Raw genomic sequence first — 19977 nt, 5'->3', positions numbered from 1 at the left:
TACTGTTTTCCATGGTGGCTATACTAATTTATATTCACACCAACAGTGTATAAGAGTTACCTTTTCTCTGCATCCTCACCAGCATTTGTTATTTGCTGTCGCTTTCATAATGACCGTTCTAATTGGGGTGAGATGAGATCTCACTGTAGCTTTAATTTGCAGGTCCCTAATGATTAGTGATGGTGAACATTTTTCCATATACCTGTTGGCCATTTGTAAATCTTCTTTTCAGAGATATCTATTCAGATCCTTTGCCTACTTTTTAACGGGATTTTGATTTTTTGCTTTTAAGTTATGTGAGTTCCTTGTATATTCTGGATATCAGTACCTTGCTGGGTGAATAGTTCATAAATATTTTCTACATTCAACAGGTTCTCTCTTTACTCTGTTGGTCATTTCATTTGCTAGGCAGAAGCTTTTTAATGTAATTAAGTCTCATTTGTCTGTTTTTGTTTCATTGTCTGAGGTGTTAACCATAAAATTTTTGCCTGGACCAATGCCCTGAAATGTTTCCCATGTATTGTCATTTTATAGTTTTATAGTTTCAGGTCTTGTATTTGAGTCTTTATTTTATTTTGAGTTGATTTTTGTATATGGTTAGAGATGGGGGTCTAGTTTTATTCTTCTGTATATGGATATCCAGTTTTTTCAGCATAATTTATTGAAGAGGGTGTCTTTTTCCCAAAGTATGTTCTTGGCACCTTTGTTGAAAGTCAGTTGGCTATACATATGTGCATTTATTTCTGGGTTCTCTATTCTGTTCCATTGGTCTGTGTGTCTGTTTTTATAACAACACCATGCTCTTTTGGTCACTGTAACTTTGTAGTATATTTGGAAGTCAGAGAGTGTGATACCTCCAGGTTTGTTCTTTGTGCTCAGTATTGCTATGGCTATTTGGGTTTTTTTTGTAATTCCATACAAATTGTAGGATTTTTTCTTCTATTTGTATGAAGAATATCATTGGTATTTTGATAGGGATTGCATTGACTCTGTAGATTGTTTTGAATAGTATGATCATGTTAACCACATTAATTCTTTTGATCCATAAGCATATGACGTCTTTTCATTTGTTTGTGTTCTCTTCAGTTTCTTTCATCAGTGTTTTGTAGTTTTCTTTGTAGAGGTCCACCTTGGTTAAATTTATTCCTAGTTTGGTGTGTGTGGGTGTGGGGGGGTGTGGGGGGGTGTGGCTACTATGAATGAGATTGCTTTCTTATTTTATTTTTCAGATAGTTTGTCATTGCTCTACAAAAACACTACTGATTTTTGTATGTTGGGCTTTTGTCCTGAAATTTTACTCAATTTGCTTACCAGCCCTAAAAGTGTTTTGTGGAATCTTCAGGTTTTTCTACATATAAGTTCATGTCATCTGCAAAGAGAGACAATTTGATTTCTCTTCTGATTTGGATGCGTTGTATTTCTTTATCTTGCCTGACTGCTTTGACTAGGATTTCCAGTACCTTGTTGGATAAGAGTGGTGAAAGTGGGCATCCTTGTCTTGTTCCAGCTCTTGGAGGAAAGGCTTTCACCTTTTCCCCATTCAGTATGATGTTAGCTGTGAGCTTGTCACAAATGGCCTTTATTATATTGAGGTATGCTCCTTCCATGCCTAATTTTTTGAGTTTTTAATCATAAAAATGTGTTTAATTTTAGCAGAGCTTTTCTTGCATCAATCAAGACGATCGTATAATTTTGGTCTTTCATTCTGTTAATGTGATGTATTACATTTATTGATTTGTGTATGTTGAACATACCTGCATCCCTGGGATGAATCCCACCTGATCATGGTGTGTATTATCTTTTTGATGCGTTGTTGTCATGCTTTGCTAGTATTTTGTTGTGAATTTTTGTATCTGTGTTCATCACTGATAGTAGCCTGTAGTTTTCTTTTTCTTGTTATGTCCTTGTCTTGTTTTGGTTACCGGGTAGTGCTGGTCTCATAGAATGAATTAGGAAGAATTCTTTTATCTTCAATTTTTTGGAATAACTTGACAAAAAATATAGTGTATGTTCTTTATAATTTTGGTAGAATTCAGCAGTAAAACATCAGCTTTTCTTTGTTGGGAAATTTCTTATTACTGATTCAATTCCATTGCTTTTACAGGTCTGCTCAGGTTTTCTATTTATTCCTGGTTCAATCTTGGGAGGTTGTATGTGTCTAAGAATTTATCTGTATTTCTCTAGGTTTCTAATTTGCTAGCATATAGTTCACAGTAGCCTTTAAAGATCCTTTCTATTTCTGTTGTATTAATTATAATGTCTCCTTCTTTCTCATTTTATTTATTTTGGGCATTTTTCTGTTTTTCTTTGTTAATCTTGCTAACAGTTTATCTATTTTGTTTATCTTTTCAAAAAACCAACTTTTCATTTTGCAGATTACTTGTATTGTTTGTAGTCTCTGTTGTGTTTAATTCTGTCTGATCTTTATTAATTCCTTGTTTCTACTAATTTAGGATTTGGTTTCTTTTTGCTTTTTGATTCCATAAATCCTTCTACTTTTCTGATGTTGGTGATTGTTGCTATAAGCTTCCTTCCTAGCACTGCTTTTCCTGTATTCCATAAGTTTGGGTTTCTTGTATTTCCATTTTCATTTGTTTAAACAAGTTTATTTTCTCCTTAATTTCTTCATTGATTCAGTGGTCATTTGGGAGCATGTTGTTTAATTTTCATGCATTTGTACAGTTTCCAATGTTTCTTTTGTTACACATTTCTTTTATAGCATTTTTTTATCAGAAACTACTGGTTATCGTATTAGACTGAAATAAATACCTCAGTCTACCCTTAAAAGCCCTCCAACAACTGGTGCTTCCTATCTCACCACCCTTATTTCATTTCTTTCATTAATTCTCCCCATTTAGTAATTGCCTGTTCACTTGATTGTGAACAGACTCAGTTGTTTGAGACGGTTTGAGTCTTGTTCACTGTTGCATTCGTGGTGCCAAACATGGTAATATGTGTTGGGAATAAGGCCTTCAGACCCTTTGTACTGGTCAGGCCTGTTGGCTGGTACTAGAAGGCTTGCTAAACTAAGAGTCAACTTCCTTTTGTGGGTAGAGACTATCTTATATTTTGATGACAGACTCCCTAAAACATCTACCAGCCTCTGCAGAAAGTCTCAGGCTCAGCATAAGTCTGTTTTCATGATCTCTCATAGCTCAGCAAATACTGATAGTTGCTTTTCCACTCACTTATATTAGTGATTGCTAGTTTCTATTCCCCCAATAGACTGCAGTGGGAACATGCCTTATGTTCTTTTCCGTCTCCTATAGTACCTGATGTAGAAGTAGACAGAAGGGCCCCCCCTTTTTTTAAATTTTTTATTTGTATAAGGCATTGTTTCTCAAAGCATATTTCTAGAGCGCCTGCATCAGATGCAGGTTGCATGTTAAAAATCACCAAGTAGCTTTAAAAACTATCAGTGCCAGACTTCCCACTCCAGAGGTATTGATTTAATTGTCCTGGGATGGGGTCCCAGTATCAGTAATTTTAAAAAATGTTCCTAGTTATTTTTAAATGCAGTCAAAGTAAAGGGCACAGAAATAAAGCTTAAGAGCCTTTATGCTTTCAGACTGACTGATTTCATTAGCCCTTTGTCCTTGCCCCTTCGGAGATGGAGATCAGCTGGTTCCTAATGACAAACTACTCAAAGAAACTCAGGTAGCTCTGAGTCTATTATTTGAACTGAATAATCTCAACCACATTATTTATTTCTGATATATGTGATTTGAGGAAAAGGCAATGAGCTAAACTCAATTATTCATTCAAAAAACATCTGGGGGCTTTTAACGCATGATGCCAATGCCGGACACTGGTGAAACAAAACCAAATATTAACCAGGCCCTACTCTCACGAAGTAAACAATCTGTAAGAACATACAGACAGACACCACGATGTGGTAAATGCACAGTTTGGAATTGCCTACAAACTGTGAGACAACAAAAATAGCACTCACTGACGCAGCACTCTACAACAAGCTTTCTCATGTTGTCTGGTAGCATCTTTACAATAACTGAATATGTGGGGGCGGGGCAGGAAAAAGATTATTATCACCGCTGTTTCAGAGGCAATCTCTGAGACTGAGGGTCGAGAAACTTGTAGCTGATAACTTCTTGACCAGATACTTTCTTCAGTGTCTTCAGAAGTAACAAACTTTCATCCTGTAAAGATGGATTTAACTTTGGGAATACATCAAAAGTCAATTCAGTGATAGGTCTAGTAAGGAAGAAAAGAAATCAGATAAGAGTTGTGCTTATTTTGGAGTATACAATTTAAAAAATGCAACCATAAAAAGACATGAATCCAGGTTGGACATTAAAGAAATTCCAAAAGAGAAACTCCAGAAATGTCTTGAGCAATGTGGGAGCATCTTTGGGAAAAGGCACCACTCTTTTAGGTGAATGCTTACTTACACACACACACAAAAAGCATTAATTTCTTCTATAAATTTTGATCTCCTTATTGCCTTTAATCAGTGCCATCTGAAATCTCATTTCCAGTTTCTTCTAGTTCTTCCTAAAATAGGGATGCTAAGCAGGGACACCTCATTCAGCTGGAAGTTCAAAAGGAGCAGAGCCAAGGGCCCATAGGCTGCCTCTGCAAGGGTGGGTATCTGGCAATCTCCTCTCAGCCATCAAATTACTAAGGACTACCTTGTGGTCAATAATATTCAGGTCCTTTATATTTTTCAGAAATGCAAATGTAGCCACAAAAACTCTTCTGTCTTAAATCCTTTGGTGGCTCTCCATTGTCTACACAAGAAAACCCAAATTCCTAATGTGCCTTCTATAATCTGGCTTTTGCTTCCCTCTCCGACCTGTTACATCTCCTTCCCCCATCACATCTATGCTCCAGACATCCCAATTCTTTCAAGTTTCCTGAACAAACGCCTGCACTCCCCTTCTTCCTTGCTGCCTCTATATATACTATACACTTCTCTGTCTCCGTTAGCTGAAGTGTTATCTCCATCTTAGAAATGGTTCCTGATTCCTTTCCTGGTCTGACCCGTTCTTTCTCCCCCAGGGTTAAGACCCTCTTCTGGTCTTGCAGAGAATCTTGAATATCTCTCTGGTTTAGTCTTCCTCATACTACAGTGTAACTGCTGTCTCCCTTACTAGGCTGCAGGTGCTCTTGAGGGTGGCGGCTCTGCTTTTTTGTTGAGATGGGGTCTTGCTATGTTGCCCAGGCTGGAGTGCAGTGGCTATTCAAGTAATCATAGCGCATTATAGCTCTGAACTGCTGGGTTCAAGTGATCCTCTTGCCTCTGCCTCCCAAGCAGTTGGAACTACAGACATGTGCCACCATACCCGGCTCTATGGTGGCTCTGTTATTGGCCTTTGTACCAGCACTAGCCAGCAATGCTTGCCAAAAAGAATGCCCTCAGTAAATGTATGCTGAATAAATAAATGTTTCTGAGTAGCCACCACCTCCAAAACCTTTGACTAGAATTCTGGTTTTGTTCACCTTGCTCCTTGATAGTATTAATACATAATTCCAAATCACTGAGCAATTATGTTTATAAACTCTTACATGATAATGCCAGAGAAAAGGCTAATAAGTTACTCAAAAAGTTGAAACAAGGTATTTCTACTACTACTAACTTTATGGTATGAAAATTCAATGCTTATCTTTCTCAAACGGACCAGTTAAACTGCTTGAAGACTGACATCTATCTAGTGTATGATTAGCCTTTGAGGTGGGAGAAAGTACATATATTGTCCTCATACAGCCTTCCCCATGTGGGTTGAAAGACCTTACCATTCTTTACGAAACTTTGCCATACACAAAATTTATCTCTGTACTGTGTTAGTGTACCGTGTTGACAGCTTCTCATTTCTCTGTTAAGTTAGAATTCCAAGAAACCTAACAAAATAGCTGCTATATTACCTAAGATTGTCATTCTATGGGACTATGGATTACAAACTTTAATGAATCGGATTTAAATTTTTAGGGGTAGGGGTGAAAGGAGACTTGTATTTAAAAAGCAAAACCAGCCTTTTTATTTTAAGAAAAAGAATCTCAGCAAGACCAATTTTCAAGTTTTACCCATGTTTGATCCTTTGAAAGGACCATACCCTGCTCTTTGTCATAGATGAGCTGCAGCATACTTCTGTCCACGTCACTTCTCTGGGACGCCTTTCCACCTCCTTCCCACTGGTGTATGTCCCTGGTCTTTTCAAAGCCCAGTTTAATTCCCATTTCCTCCTAGAATTCTTTTCTGACTGCCCTGGGCCTGAGGATCTGTTCCTGCCTTTGAATTTCTTTAACACCTTCTATGAAACCTCTGTGGTGTGCACTCAGAAGCCCTGAGTTTGATTTGAGTTACATTCAGTCACTGTGGCTGGCGAAAGTCACATTGCTTCTCAGGCCTCAGTTTCCTCACCTGTGAAGAGGAGTGGTAATGTGCACCCTATTTACCTCACGTGGCCTGAGGATCAAACATCATGGATTCGAAAGGGCTTTGCAAATGGCAAAGTGCAGTCCAAACATTTATTATCATTTTAACTTATTTTGTACTTTGTGTCTTAGTTAGCTTGGGCTGCCATAACAAAATACCATGGCCTGAGTGCCTTAAACAACAGCAATTTATTTTCTCGCAGACAGAAGTCCCAGATCAAGGTGCCATCAGTCAGTGTCTGGTGAGGGCTCTCTCCTCGGATTGCAAATGGCTGCCTTCCCACTGTGTCCTTACATGAGCTTTCCTCTGTATGTGCCAGAGAGAGAGAGTTTTAGTTTCTTCCTTCCTTATGAGAACACTAATCACAACACGGGGAAGAGGGGAAAGCGGGGGCACCCTCATGACCTCATTTAAACCTAAGCATTTCCTTCCAAAGACCCCACCTCCAAATTCCATCATATTGCCAGTTAGAGCTTCAACATATGAATTTTAGGGAGACAAAATTCAGTCTATAATAGTGTATCTATGTGTTGCACATAAACTGTGCTTACATGAATATTTACATTTTTATAATACGCTATTATACTGCTACTGTGGTTTGAATATGGTTTCTTTGGCTCTGCCAGGTCTCATGTTGAAGTTTGATACCCAGTGTTGGAAGTGGGGCCTGGTGGGAAGTGTTTGGGTCATGCGGGTGGATCCCTCATGAATGGTTTGGTGCTGATCTTGTGGTAATCAGTGAGCTCTCATTCTAGTAGTTGCTATGAGAGTCTCCTTGAGTGCTGGTTGTTAAAAAGAACCTGGCACCTTCCCTTTCACTCTCACTTTCCTCTCATGAAGTCTTCTGTACATGCCACCTCCTCTTTGCCTTCTACCATGAGTGGAAGCAGCCTGAGGCCCTCACCGGAAGCAGATCCTGGTGCCATCCTTTTTGTATAGCCTGAAGAGCTGTGAACCAAATATGCCTCTCTCTCTTTTTTTTTTTTTTTTTAATAAATTACCCAGCATCAGGCATTCCTTTATGGAAATATAAATGGGCAAAGACAACTACATAACCCTTTCAAAATGTTTTGTGTACATCATCATACACATATAACTTATCTGATCCCAACTCACTTTGGGTTTATATGTATATTTCTAAATATGTCCTATCTACACTAGACTTAAGCCATTCAGAGAGCAGACACTATTTATAGAATCAAAGAATTATAGAAATGTTGTTTTATTTTTATAACTTTCATAGCTTAAGCAATATACATTCACTGTTTTTGTTTTTCTTTTTGCAAAGTAGGACAATCCTGAGAGGCAAGATAAAAAAGTAAATAAAAATTACCATAACTCATTAAGAACTACTGCAATACATAGGCACATCATATCCACCTATATTTTCTTCTAGCACTTCCTTCTTTTCTTGTTTGTTAATCTTTCATCAATTCAGAAGTTTGTTTTAGTATATTGGGTCGGATAAAGTTCTAATTTAATTATTTGCCCCGAATGGCTAACTCACTGTCCCAACTTCATTTCTTAAATAATCCACCCTGTACAGTACACTGCTGCTTTAATTATTGTAACTCTGTAGTATACTTAGGCATCTGACTAGGAAAGATCATGACACTGTTACTCATTTTTAAACCTATGTCTCAAAATTTGTATATTTTTTAATAGACTATTTTTAGAACAGTTCAGATTTACACAAAATTGAGCAAATAGTACAGAGAGTTCTAGTACCCTCAGACTACTTTGGTGTATTACTAACATCTTACATTAGTATGGTATACTTGTTATACTCAATGAAGCAATACTGATAGGTTGTTATTAAGTAAAGTCCGAAGTTTATTTAGATTTCTTTAGTGTTATGGATCAAATTGTGCTCCTGCAAAATTCATACATTGAATACATTCATACATATACATACAAATATACTATGTGACCATATTTGAAGACAGAGCCTTTAAGCAGATAATTAAGATTAAATAAGGTCATAAGGGTGGGACAGCAATCCAATAGGACTTGTATCTTTATAATAAAATGATGACACATGATGAGCACATGTGCACAGAAGAAAGACCATGTGAGGATACAGCAAGAAGATGGCTGTCTGCAAGCCTGGAAAAGAGACCTCACCAGAAACCAACCCTACTAGCATCTTGATCTTGGACTTCCAACATACAGTACTGTGAGAAAATAAATGTTGTTTAAGCTACCCAGTCTGTGATATCTTGTTTATAGCAACCCAAGTAGACCAATACCCTTAGCTTTTAGTTGATATCCTTTTTCTGTTCCTGAATCCCATTCAGGATACCATATTACATTTAGTTGTCATGTCTCCTTAGCCTACTCTTGGCTGTGGCAAGCTTTCAGAATTTCATTGTTTTTGATCACCTTGACAGTTTTGAGGAATACTGGTCAGATGTCATATGGCTGCAATTCGACATTTTTCTCATGATAAGACTGGGCTTATTGGTTACTGGGAGAAAGGCCTTAGATGTAAAATGGCATTAGCATCACATCATTTGAAGGGTACATACTAGCAACATGATTTATGACTGTTAATGTTGACCTTGATCACTTCACTAAGGTAGTGCTTGACAGGTTTCTACACGGCAAAATTACCCTTTCTGTTCTTTTCTTTATTTCTCTCTTTTTTAATGAATGTGTATTTTAGGTTTAGGGGTATATGTGAAGGTTTATTACATACATAAACTTGTGTCATGGGAGTTTATTGTAAATGTTATTTCATCATCCAAGTATTAGGCCCAATACCTAACAGTTATCTTTTCTGGTTGAAGTTACTCTTTATTTCTTGCTTTCCATGATGTACACTTTGAAAGGATGTCACCATGCATAACCCATACCTAAGGAGTGAGAAATTATGTTTCCCTACTCTTTATTAGAACATTTTATGGCTGTATTTGTTTGCATGTTTCTCTCCCTCCTTTTACTGGTATTTTTATTTGAATTATATTAGGCTTATAAAATAATTTTTAGGTAATTTGGTTTTTGTCAAAAATTAAGTATCCTAGAAACATAGTATATCAATGTACTCCTTTAATAGGTTACAGTTTTCCTAATTTTACATAAAGATTTTAATAAATCTTTATAAAGGTTATTGCCAGATAATTTGTATTTGGTGAGTTAGAGTCTTAAAAATTACGTTTTCTAAGTGGTTATTTCAGAGCAACGATGACTTTTTGTGTACTTATTTTGTATCTAGCCACAATACTGACCTCTCAGAACTTTTGGTAGATAGCCTTGAATTCTTTAAATATGCAAATAACTTAGCTTCCTCTATTCCATTTTACAAATGAGCAACTAAAGAGAAGCTACTGAAGGTCTCAGAATTAGTTGCCAAGCTGAAGCCAGATTTCTAGTTCACTGGAAAATTTGGAAGCCTAAATATGACTAATACCTTTAAAGGTACTTTTGCAGCTATTGTAAAACAAAGAACAAAATAGTGTCTGGCTAATTGTTGACTATGCTAACAAACATTTGGCACTTATTATGATGTTAAGAAATCACAAGTAACACAAAAATCACAAAGCTTTAGATTCATTTCAAATGAGTTAATTAAAACAAGCTATATACAGAATGACATTATTAACCCAAAATATCAAAATCAGTTTTTCTCCTATGATTCTCAGTTTGCTTTGGCTACTGCTTAAAATATAAATGGCTGTTTTGTTTTAAATTTTTGATATTTTCAAGGATTTCTAGAGTATATATTAAAATATTACTTGGATGCTTTTCTGTATTTTATAACTATCAAATGTAATTTTTAGGAAAAGCCTTATGAATATTTAATTTTAGGGCTTTTCTCTATTACTGATTACAAGTAACTTAAGGTTCTCTTTTCATAATTGTTCAAAGATTCTATAGGAATTAAGAAACTACAGGGTTTAGAGAGGTTTACTCCACCCACTGTTAGTGCCATGTGTGTTGTCCAGGGAAGAGGGGATCAGACTGTCTCATCTACTACTGTTGGCACCTATACATGTTGTCTGGGGGCCTGAGGACAGGCCTGCCCCTTGTCACCACTACTGGTATCTGCACACATTATCTGGGGTCTGGGGACTGACCTGCCCTGTCCATTGCTATGGGTACTCATATGTACCATCCAGGGGCCTGAGGTTAGGCATGCTCTGTCTGCCATTGCCATTGCCAATGCCCACAGGTGTCATGTGGGGCCTGAGAACAAGTCTGCCCTGCTACTGCCACATGTGCATGTGCATGAGCATGCCATCCTGGGGCCCGGGGATCAACCTTCCCCACTGCCACCGTCAGTGCCTGCAAGTACCATCTGGGGGTGTAGGGATTAATCTGCCCCACCCATAGCCACTGCCATGGGTGCCTAAATGTGCCATCTGGGAGCCTGGGTACCATTTTGCCACCTGCTGCTGCTGGTGCGGGGCATGCCAGCTAGGAACTTGAGGACAGGCCTGCCCTGCCTGCTACTGCCAGTACTGGTACCCATGGATCAGCCCACCTGGTGTCCCTATACCCAAAGAAGCCTCACCACAGCCTACACTAACAAGTACAGCCTAATCACCGAGGAACTCACAGACAACACTGAAACTGATTACAGGCTAAGAAGTCTACACTACTGCACTCACCCAGAACCAAAGCTGAAGCACCCTACCCAGTTGTTGGAGGGCTTTTAAGGGTAGACTGAGGTATTTATTTCAGTCTAATATGATAACCAGTAGTTTCTGATCAAAAAAATGCTGTAAAAGAAATGTGTAAGAAAGATTATTTTTTAGGCTTTGCATCTGGGAAGGAAATGGTACAGATGTAGAACAATTAGGACACCTGCAACAATCAAGTGATAAGTTCCTAAGTTAGTGTAGCTTGGATGTGGGAAGAAGAGGTTTGTAGACTTCCCAATGAAAAAGATAGCTATTTACATTATATAAGTATAAATAATTTAAACTCATTTAAATCAGAAATGAATTGCTAATATTGGAATTCTATATTGGGCTACTTATTAAGTGTCTGAGAATCAGTTCCTCTCTTGATATTTCCCATTGATACAAATAGCTATTGTATCTTAGTCTATTTCACAATTGTGGGAGAACTTTAAAAACTGGATAAGAAGTTAGTGAGGCCAGTCAAGGTCTAGGTCCTTTTTGAAAAATCCGTTGTTTACTTCTGTTTATAATTTTACATAGCTCCATACCAAAAAACACCAAAAACAGTAAGAAAAAAACCACTTTCTTGTCAGACACAACCTCTGTGAAAATAGTAAACCTCCATATTTTAACACACTATATATATATAATATATACTATATACTATAATATATAATAGATTATATATTATATATGTGGTATACACTATATACCATATGTAATATATAGCTATATATTATATATAACTATATATTTTATGTATACACTATATATAATATATAAGATTGTAACACACTGTAAAGTCAATGTTATTTGAGAATCTGAACCTATGTGAAATTTTTTATTAATCAAATCTAAATTGTTGTCTTTGCCTTCAAGTGAACAAGCTCTACAATTTTCATATGTAAATGATCAGTGTGTAATTAATTCCAAAAAATTCACTACTCTTTTTGGGCCAATTCCATAACCAGCCACAGAGTGGATAGTATTGAGTTATTGGGACATACATGATTGTAAACTATCAGACCCCCTTTACTCAAATTGAGTCTGTATTCTAAGTCTTATTGTGTATCCTCATAGGAGACTGTAAAGTGCAGACATGCTTTCAGTTCGTACAGTCTGTGATTTATAGAGGCACGTAGGTCAGGAATTTATTATGCTGAAAATCATAATAACTGTTTTGTTTTGCTTTTCACAATGAAGTGACCAAAGCATGTTGAAAGATAAATGGATGAAGTATTTTGATTATGCTTTTATTTCTATTAAAGATTAAATATTATTGCCAAGTAACCAGCCATGCTAAGTATTATGATATTAAAGCTGAAGTAGTTTGTAAGCTGATAGCCCTTTCTTTCCTCTGGGTTTAGGTTTGTTATTAATCAAAATGTTGGACTTGCTTAGTGCAGTGGTGTATGAAACAAACAGTTGAAAAAGACAGCTCCTTTAACTTACAGCTCTCTGTTTTTTTTCAAATTTGTAAGGAAATCTGTTTCTTCTTGTGGACTTTGTGCTGTTATTCATGTGTCTAGAGTTCATTTTTTATAGCAGAGCCGACTAGATCCAATAGTTGCAAAATTCTCTCATGGCATAGAAAGGAAAAAGGTGCCATTTTATATTCTTAATTGACAAATTCTGATCAAGTCACATTTGAAACACGGAGAATCCCTACTAGAAATGGATATTACAAAAAACCATCTGTATTTCTGGACAGAGAACAGGATAATTTTTTAAATAGAAGAATATGTATATGAAGAGGTATTAATAAGACAGTAAGTTTGTTTTCTCATATCAATCCAGGAGTATTGATGAAATTGTTTTAAAGGGCATATGATTCCAGCTGCACTGGTGTTGGCTTAGACATCAACACAGCCAGGCCGTAAGCACTTGGAAAGCTGCTGCTAAGCATGTACTGAAGTGCAGCAGAGGGGTCTAGACGCCCCCTGATGTGTGGTAAAGGACCTTTAACAGCAGTCCCACCATTCTTCTGCACCTACTTCTCATCAGTGGTAATATTACAATTTTAAATGGTGCATATTGTGGGGGATGCAGCAAAGATTGTAAGAAGTGTTGAAGAAAAAGGCTACCTCTCAATAACTGGACGAGAAAAAGGCTTAATTTATTACTTAAGTAAAGAGGCGCTGTGCTTTTTAGGCACAGTGTCTCCAAGCAAAGCAGGCTGCAAATCTTACCTAGTGTTTTGGGGTCAGGAATTGTTTAGGGGCAGCTGTCAGCCTCAAAAGCCCCATTATTCGAAAGAGACTCTTGTTGACTGGCTGGCTTTCAGAAGCACAATCACTGGAGCGAGTCTGCAACTGATGGGCCAAATTTCAAAAGCATGTAGCTATCACTGGTTAATTGGCTTTCAGAGGTGTATTTACTGAAGTGAGTTGTCACTGATTATTTAGACCTTGGCGAGATAGCATTAATTGCATAAATCTGGTTTAATTATTTTTCCAGCTGGTTCTAGTGGTTTACTTAATACCATGGCTGTCGAATAGTCAGCATTTTTCTGGGAGTTAGAGATTGTCTTACTTTCAGAAGCTAATACCTAAAAGCTGTAGGAAATTGAAAACACTAGAAAATTAGATTTTGCAACGACTGTACAATACATTTTCTAAATAAGGGTGTCTACTAAAGGAATGGAAGTATAAAAAGTCAGCAACTCCACATGTTCAGGTATTGAGATCAGTTATGAAATTTGATACAAATAATATATCATTAATAATATAATTCCAAGCATGGTGGCACACGCTTGTCATCCCAGCTCCTTGGGAGGCTGAGGCAAGGTGTTCACTTGAGCCCAGGAGTTCGAGACCATCGAACATAGCAAGATCTCATCTCAATAATAATAATAATAATAATAATGAAGTATAAAAATGTGAATGTGACTTAACTCAGTCAGTAAATTAAAGTGGATTCTAGATCATCCATATATATCATTTCTACTTATTGCGTTCCAGTAAGTTTTCTCAGGTGAGACAAAAGAAGGTAGAAATGGTACATAAGCCTCAACTCACCAGCCCTGGTGAGCAGCAGCTACTAAACCCTTAGTAACAATGGTATCACTAAAATTGTGACATTTTGTTTCCCTCCTAAAATCTTTTTAGGATTCTTCAAAAAAAAATCTAGGTATACCCATGGGAATTTGCCACACAAGTAAATTTCACTCATCATTTGTGCTGCTGGAGAGAGAAAAGAGTGAGGGATCTTCACTACTGCCTACCTACTACCCAGATCTCTGCTTATATGGGGGAAAAGATATTAGGGTTTCATCTGAAAGTTATAACAGGCATATAAGAAGTGTTAATCCTAAAGTTTAACTGTTTCTGCTGTGATGAAGAAAAGTGTGTATAGGGTATAACGGTAGGAAAAGACTTAAGACTTTTGTTTTATTTTTATAAAAATTGAACTTCTCGCCAGGCGCAGTGGCTCACACCTGTAATCCCAGCAGTTTGGGAGGCCGAGGCAGGCAGATCACAAGGTCAGAAGTCTGAGACCAGCCTGGTCAGCATGGTGAAACCCCATCTCTACTAAAAATACAAAAAAATTAGCCAGGCATGGTGGCACATCTCTGTAGTCCCAGCTACTTGGGAGGCTGAGGCAGGAGAATCACTGGAACCCAGGAGGTGGAGGTTGCAGTGAGCCGAGATCATGCCACTGCACTCCAGCCTGGGCAATAGAGTGAGACTCCATCTCAAAAAAAAAAAAAAAAAAAAAAAAATTGAACTTTTCTCTTTCCAAATTCATTCAACTGTTCTGAAGTCTGCTCTTTTGACTTCCCTGTTTATTCCTGGCACCTCATATGGGGCACAGCTAATTACTAACATATTTAACTGATCCTAAAGATAACTAGCTTATGACCTCTCAGGATTCCAGCATATGCTGATACCTTAAGACCAGTAAGCTTTTAATGAAGAGAGCAGGATTGGTTAGATTTGTTGTAATCAACAATAGAAGGAAATTAGTCCATAGAGTTATGTCAAAAGTTTAGTTTCCTTTTGTATAAAGAAAATATTTTTTAAACCAGCAATTCCCCAGGAAAGAGAACCATAACACCATTTGAACATCATTTTTAAATTATCTTAATGTATTCCCTACTCTTGACCCATGTAACTGTTGAAATTTTTAAAAATCAGATAGGGCTGGCTTATTGTCTTGAGTTTTGCTCTGCAACCTGACTCACTCTGACTAAAGGAATGTGTTCTTTAAAGGAAGCAGACAGTGTCCTCTGAGTTTACTTTGAGGAACACGTCTGTATAGAACTCTTTTAACCTCCCATCAGGAAAGAAACCTCAAGTAAAGACTGAGGCAAAGAGATTCTCTACTAGGAATATAAACCAGCAGAACAAACTCCAGACATGTTTTTCAAATTTAAGAGTTTTCTGAGAAGTTGGTTTCCATGTGGTGTAAGCACCAGTAAACAACAAACCCATCTTGGTGTTCCGTATGCTTATGGTTCATTATGTCAATGATAGTAGAGTATAGAATTTCTACTTTAAGTTCCCATGCAAGAATCACTGAACCATCTCTCTCCCTCTTTAGGATGTCACATGTACTTCAGTTTGAGGATAAAAGCAGAAAAGTGAAGGATGCAAGCATGCAAGACTCAGATACATTTGAAATCTATGATCCTCGGAATCCAGTGAATAAAAGAAGGAGGGAAGAAAGCAAAAAGCTGATGAGAGAGAAAAAAGAAAGAAGATAAAATGAGAATAATGATAACCAGAACTTGCTGGAAATGTGCCTGCAATGGCCTTGTAACAGCCATTGTTCCCAACAGCATCACTTAGGGGTGTAAAAAGAAGTATTTTTGAACCTGTTGTCTGGTTTTGAAAAACAATTATCTTGTTTTGCAAATTGTGGAATGATGTAAGCAAATGCTTTTGGTTACTGGTACATGCGTTTTTTCCTAGCTGACCTTTTATATTGCTAAATCTGAAATAAAATAACTTTCCTTCCACATTACATGTTAACCATTGCAGACTGTGCAAGCCTGTTTGTGTCCTTTTACCCTAAAATATATGAAGGCTTCCTTTTCAAGATTTTTTAATAAGAAGTTCTTCCAGAATGAGTATTTGTGGGAAACCTCCCTTTCACTAACTCCGGAATATAATAAAAGATTATAAATAAAATATAGAATATAAATATGGATGGGGTTTTTTGTATATAAATATTTCAAAATATCCAAGCCAGCACAACTCAATAGCCTCATGCCTTCAGTCTTGAGGAACCCCCAAGTGAACATTCACACCTCCATTCAGGCCAGTGCCTGGGTTTTATGGACACAGTCAAGATATGTTAACACTCTAAGTAACATCAGCCAGGCTCACTGCATGCCCAGCCTGACACCTGGCCCCCTGCCCACTCCTCTGCCCTTCTCAGCACAGTGATACCAAGAGCACATGCAGAGGTCCCATTCTGACAATAAAAACTCATTAAGAATTTAGCTTTTGATGACAATCATTCATACTCGTTTTTTGTTTTTTGGGTTTTTTTGAGACGGAGTTTCACTCTTATTGCCCAGGCTGGAGTGCAATGGCGTGATCTCAGCTCACCACAACCTCCGCCTCCTGGGTTCAAGCAATTCTTCTGCCTCAGCCTCCCAAGTAGCAGGGATTACAGGCATGCGCCACCACAGCTGGCTAATTTTGTATTTTTAGTAAAGACAGGGTTTCTCCATGTTGGCTGGGCTGATCTCAAATTCCCAATCTCAGGTGATCCACCTGCCTATGCCTCCCAAAGTGCTGGATTACAGGCATGAGCCACTGCAACCGGCCCATACTGGTTATTTACTGTATATTATCTATATTATATACTACAGTCTGAATGCTAAAATTATATCACAGGCTAATTTCACTAGCCTGATAAAACGTCACCAGCTACTTCTTTTCAGATTGTGTCTCATCAGCTCTCTCTTTCAGAATGTAATCTGATAAGCTTTCTCTAGAGCATAGAGCACTGGTTCTCAAAATGTAATCCCAGATGCAACACTACAGCAGTAGCATCACTTCAGAACATGTCAGAAATGTAACTTCTCAGCCATACTACCCACCACTACCACCTCTCCTTCAGACTACTGTATCTGAAACTTTAGACCCCGAGGGCTAGTTAAACGGATGGGCCTCACTGCTGGTGGTTCCACCTCTTTTGATATTGGCAATATCTAGTGAAGTTAAAAATGTGTATATCTAATAACCCAAAAATTCTAAATCTAGATCCTAGGAGTCCTAAAGAAATTCTCACATATTGCTCAAGGAGAGGGGTACTAAGTTATACACTAAAGCATCAACCAAAGAATGGATAAATAGGTTGTTGAATACTCATACTATGGAATACTTCATAGAGGTGAAAATCAGTAAATCAGAGCTATATGTAGTAGCAGATCTTTAATGTGGAAAAAAAGGAACCACCCATATAAAAATTAAGACAATTCATTATGATATATTGTTTATGGAGGTGCACATATGTAGAAAAGTATAAAAATACATGTGGAAATAGTGTTTACCTCTGAGAAGGAATTCACAGGGAGCTCACTTGTGTTTGTAATGTTTTATTTTTTAAGTGCTAGATGGTAAGTACTCAGTTCTCATTTTCTGTACATTTTGGAATACCTGAAATATTTCACAATTTTTTTATGATTATATCTGGAACCTGAGGTGAGAAGACAGAAGGACCCCCAGTACTAACAAGAACCCTTTCTATTTTGCTTCAGGAAGAAGGAGAGAGCTTCAAAGAGGAGGAGAGGGCTATGATTGAGGTGTTCTGGGAAAATGTCAACCCACTCAAATGCAGAGTGGTCAGACTCAAAGCCACCCCAAAATAAGCCAGTGTTTGGAAGTGTACCCCATCTTCCCCTCACCATAAAGGTTATAATATTGGTTTTATTTCAGATAAAACAGAATTTCATCTTCCAAACTCACAAAGTCTCTCTTAGTTATTCTGAAAGGTATTACCACTAAATCTGTCACTGTTGAAGTACCCTATGGTTTCTCTACCATTCCTCCTGGATTGTGTCTACCTTAACCAGTGCAGTGTTATCCTGGAACAGAGGAAACCACAGACCTCCAGGGCACACACTAGAGAATAATATTTGCAGGTTTATAAAGATAACTGAATGACAAAATTAAAACCTCAGTTTGGTTGAATGCTTCTCATCCTATTTTAACCACAAGGAGCAGAAAGATCTGAAATTCCACAGAGATTAGAATTTTATCAGAAGAACTTCACCATGATAATAAAATTCACCATAAACTTAACTTAATAAAAGCAGTAATAATTTTTAAAAAGCTTTAAAATGTAGTTGAATTATCTGTTCAATATTGTATGAAATGTGCTCATAGTAAAGCTTTTGGAAATGTTACAGGAATGTGTGGAAGCCAAATGAATTGCCAAAAAAAAAAAATTCAAAAAAAATCAAAACCTGTTAGAAAATTAGTCTTTTAATTTTAATTTCATATTTGGGATTTTTGTGTTATGTGTCTCACCCTATGGATGATATTATCCTAAGGAAGTATGTTAGCCTTGGTGTTTTGTTTGTTTGTTTTGTTTTTTACATTTCTTCCTTGCTGTATGAGTTAACATTCTTATTCATTGTCTGTGACAATGCTGCACATTCTGGAGAGCAAAGAGAAAAGCAACTCCCAGCAATTTTTTTTCTCATTTTATGACAAACCAGTTTTTCTCTTGGTTGAAGTCATTGGCAAGGTGAAAGTTAAAACTAACCCTAGACCTTTCCATTCTCAATAGGTAATTGAGGCAAATGCAGATCTCTCTAGAATTTTTAATGATATAATACAAAATGCAAAGCTTGATGAAATTTGAATTCCAAGAGAAATAATGAAACACCAAATCTTACTAGGATGGGTATTAGAAGTCCTGGATTTGTAGAAAGAAACATTTATTCATCTATTCCCCAAAATCACTACCACCACCATCAAAGCCATAGGTGAATACGAAATGGTGTCATAACACACATGCCCTCAGCACTCTGTATCCTCTGAGGCCACACAGTAATGCATCTGCTGCATCTAAAAATGGGGCTACCATAGAACAAGGGCATTAAAAAGTGTGAGGAGATGAGTGGTTTGCTGCTGTTTTTAGAACAAGTTCAATAAGCTATGATGTCCTTATCAAGCTGTCACTACCAAGTTCCTTGAAAAGATCTGACGTGTGAGGTACATAAACCTGTTCTGTTGTAGCCCTGTGGCCTGTATGGAAAAGGTTAGATAAATGCAAAATAATGCCCAAACATGCTGTTTAATCTTGGTGATAACAAGAAAGAAAATGGAGGTGTGAAGTGAGTTACCATTGAGGGTTGTATCAGTATAAGCAATTTGTCTGTAAGGGGTGTAGAGAAGTTAAGAGAGGTTCATTCTTTAACACTGTCATTCACACACACACACAAAAGCAGGTCTAGTTTCTCTGTGGCTTTGTCTCTGTTCCAATAACTCTCAACGGTTTATCAGGTGGTATCATTTCTGCTTACTAGAAAGCAGGAAGTTTAACTGTCCCAAGTATATTTTATCTCCTTTCTTTTAGCTTTTACTGAAGACAAGTGAAACAGGAAGCGTATTGTAGAGAAATCCATTCTAATAAAGATTTGATGAAATTGGAATTCTGAGAGAAATAATGAAACACCAAATCTTACTAGGATGGGCATTAAAAGTCCTATATTTGTAGAAGTAATCATTTAGTCATTCCCTAAAATCACTATCACCACCACCAAAGCCATAGGGCGAGATCTTTGTCACAGGTGCTAAGAGTTTCATTAATCCCTGTGGAAATCCCTGTGAAAGTTGTTTTCATCGGTAGGCTGGTAAATCAGTTCTCCTTAATAAAGGAAAGAAGAGCCCTCATTTGCAGCATTTACTGATTTCCACAACGTAAGTCCTCTCACCATGGCTGATTTCAAGCCACCAAAAGTAGCTCCAGTAAACTGGTTATTTTTCTCATTCTGTT

General features: G+C 37.3%; 1 protein-coding gene across 1 annotated transcript in view; it reads left to right on the top strand.

Moving 5' to 3' along the window:
* CWC27 (CWC27 spliceosome associated cyclophilin) overlaps positions 1 to 15992 on the top strand; it is a 257508-nt gene extending 241516 nt beyond the window's left edge. Inside the window, exon 14 of the mRNA XM_007973839.3 lies at positions 15562 to 15992. Within this exon, the coding sequence (XP_007972030.1) occupies positions 15562 to 15724 (163 nt within the window). The 3' untranslated portion in view covers positions 15725 to 15992. The remainder of the gene's footprint in view (positions 1 to 15561) is intronic.
* Positions 15993 to 19977: the final 3985 nt, after the last annotated feature.

Source organism: Chlorocebus sabaeus, chromosome 4 (genome assembly GCF_047675955.1).
Source record: "Chlorocebus sabaeus isolate Y175 chromosome 4, mChlSab1.0.hap1, whole genome shotgun sequence".
In the NCBI taxonomy this organism is placed as follows: Eukaryota; Metazoa; Chordata; class Mammalia; order Primates; family Cercopithecidae; genus Chlorocebus; species Chlorocebus sabaeus.
This window is presented reverse-complemented; position numbering and strand designations above follow the sequence as displayed.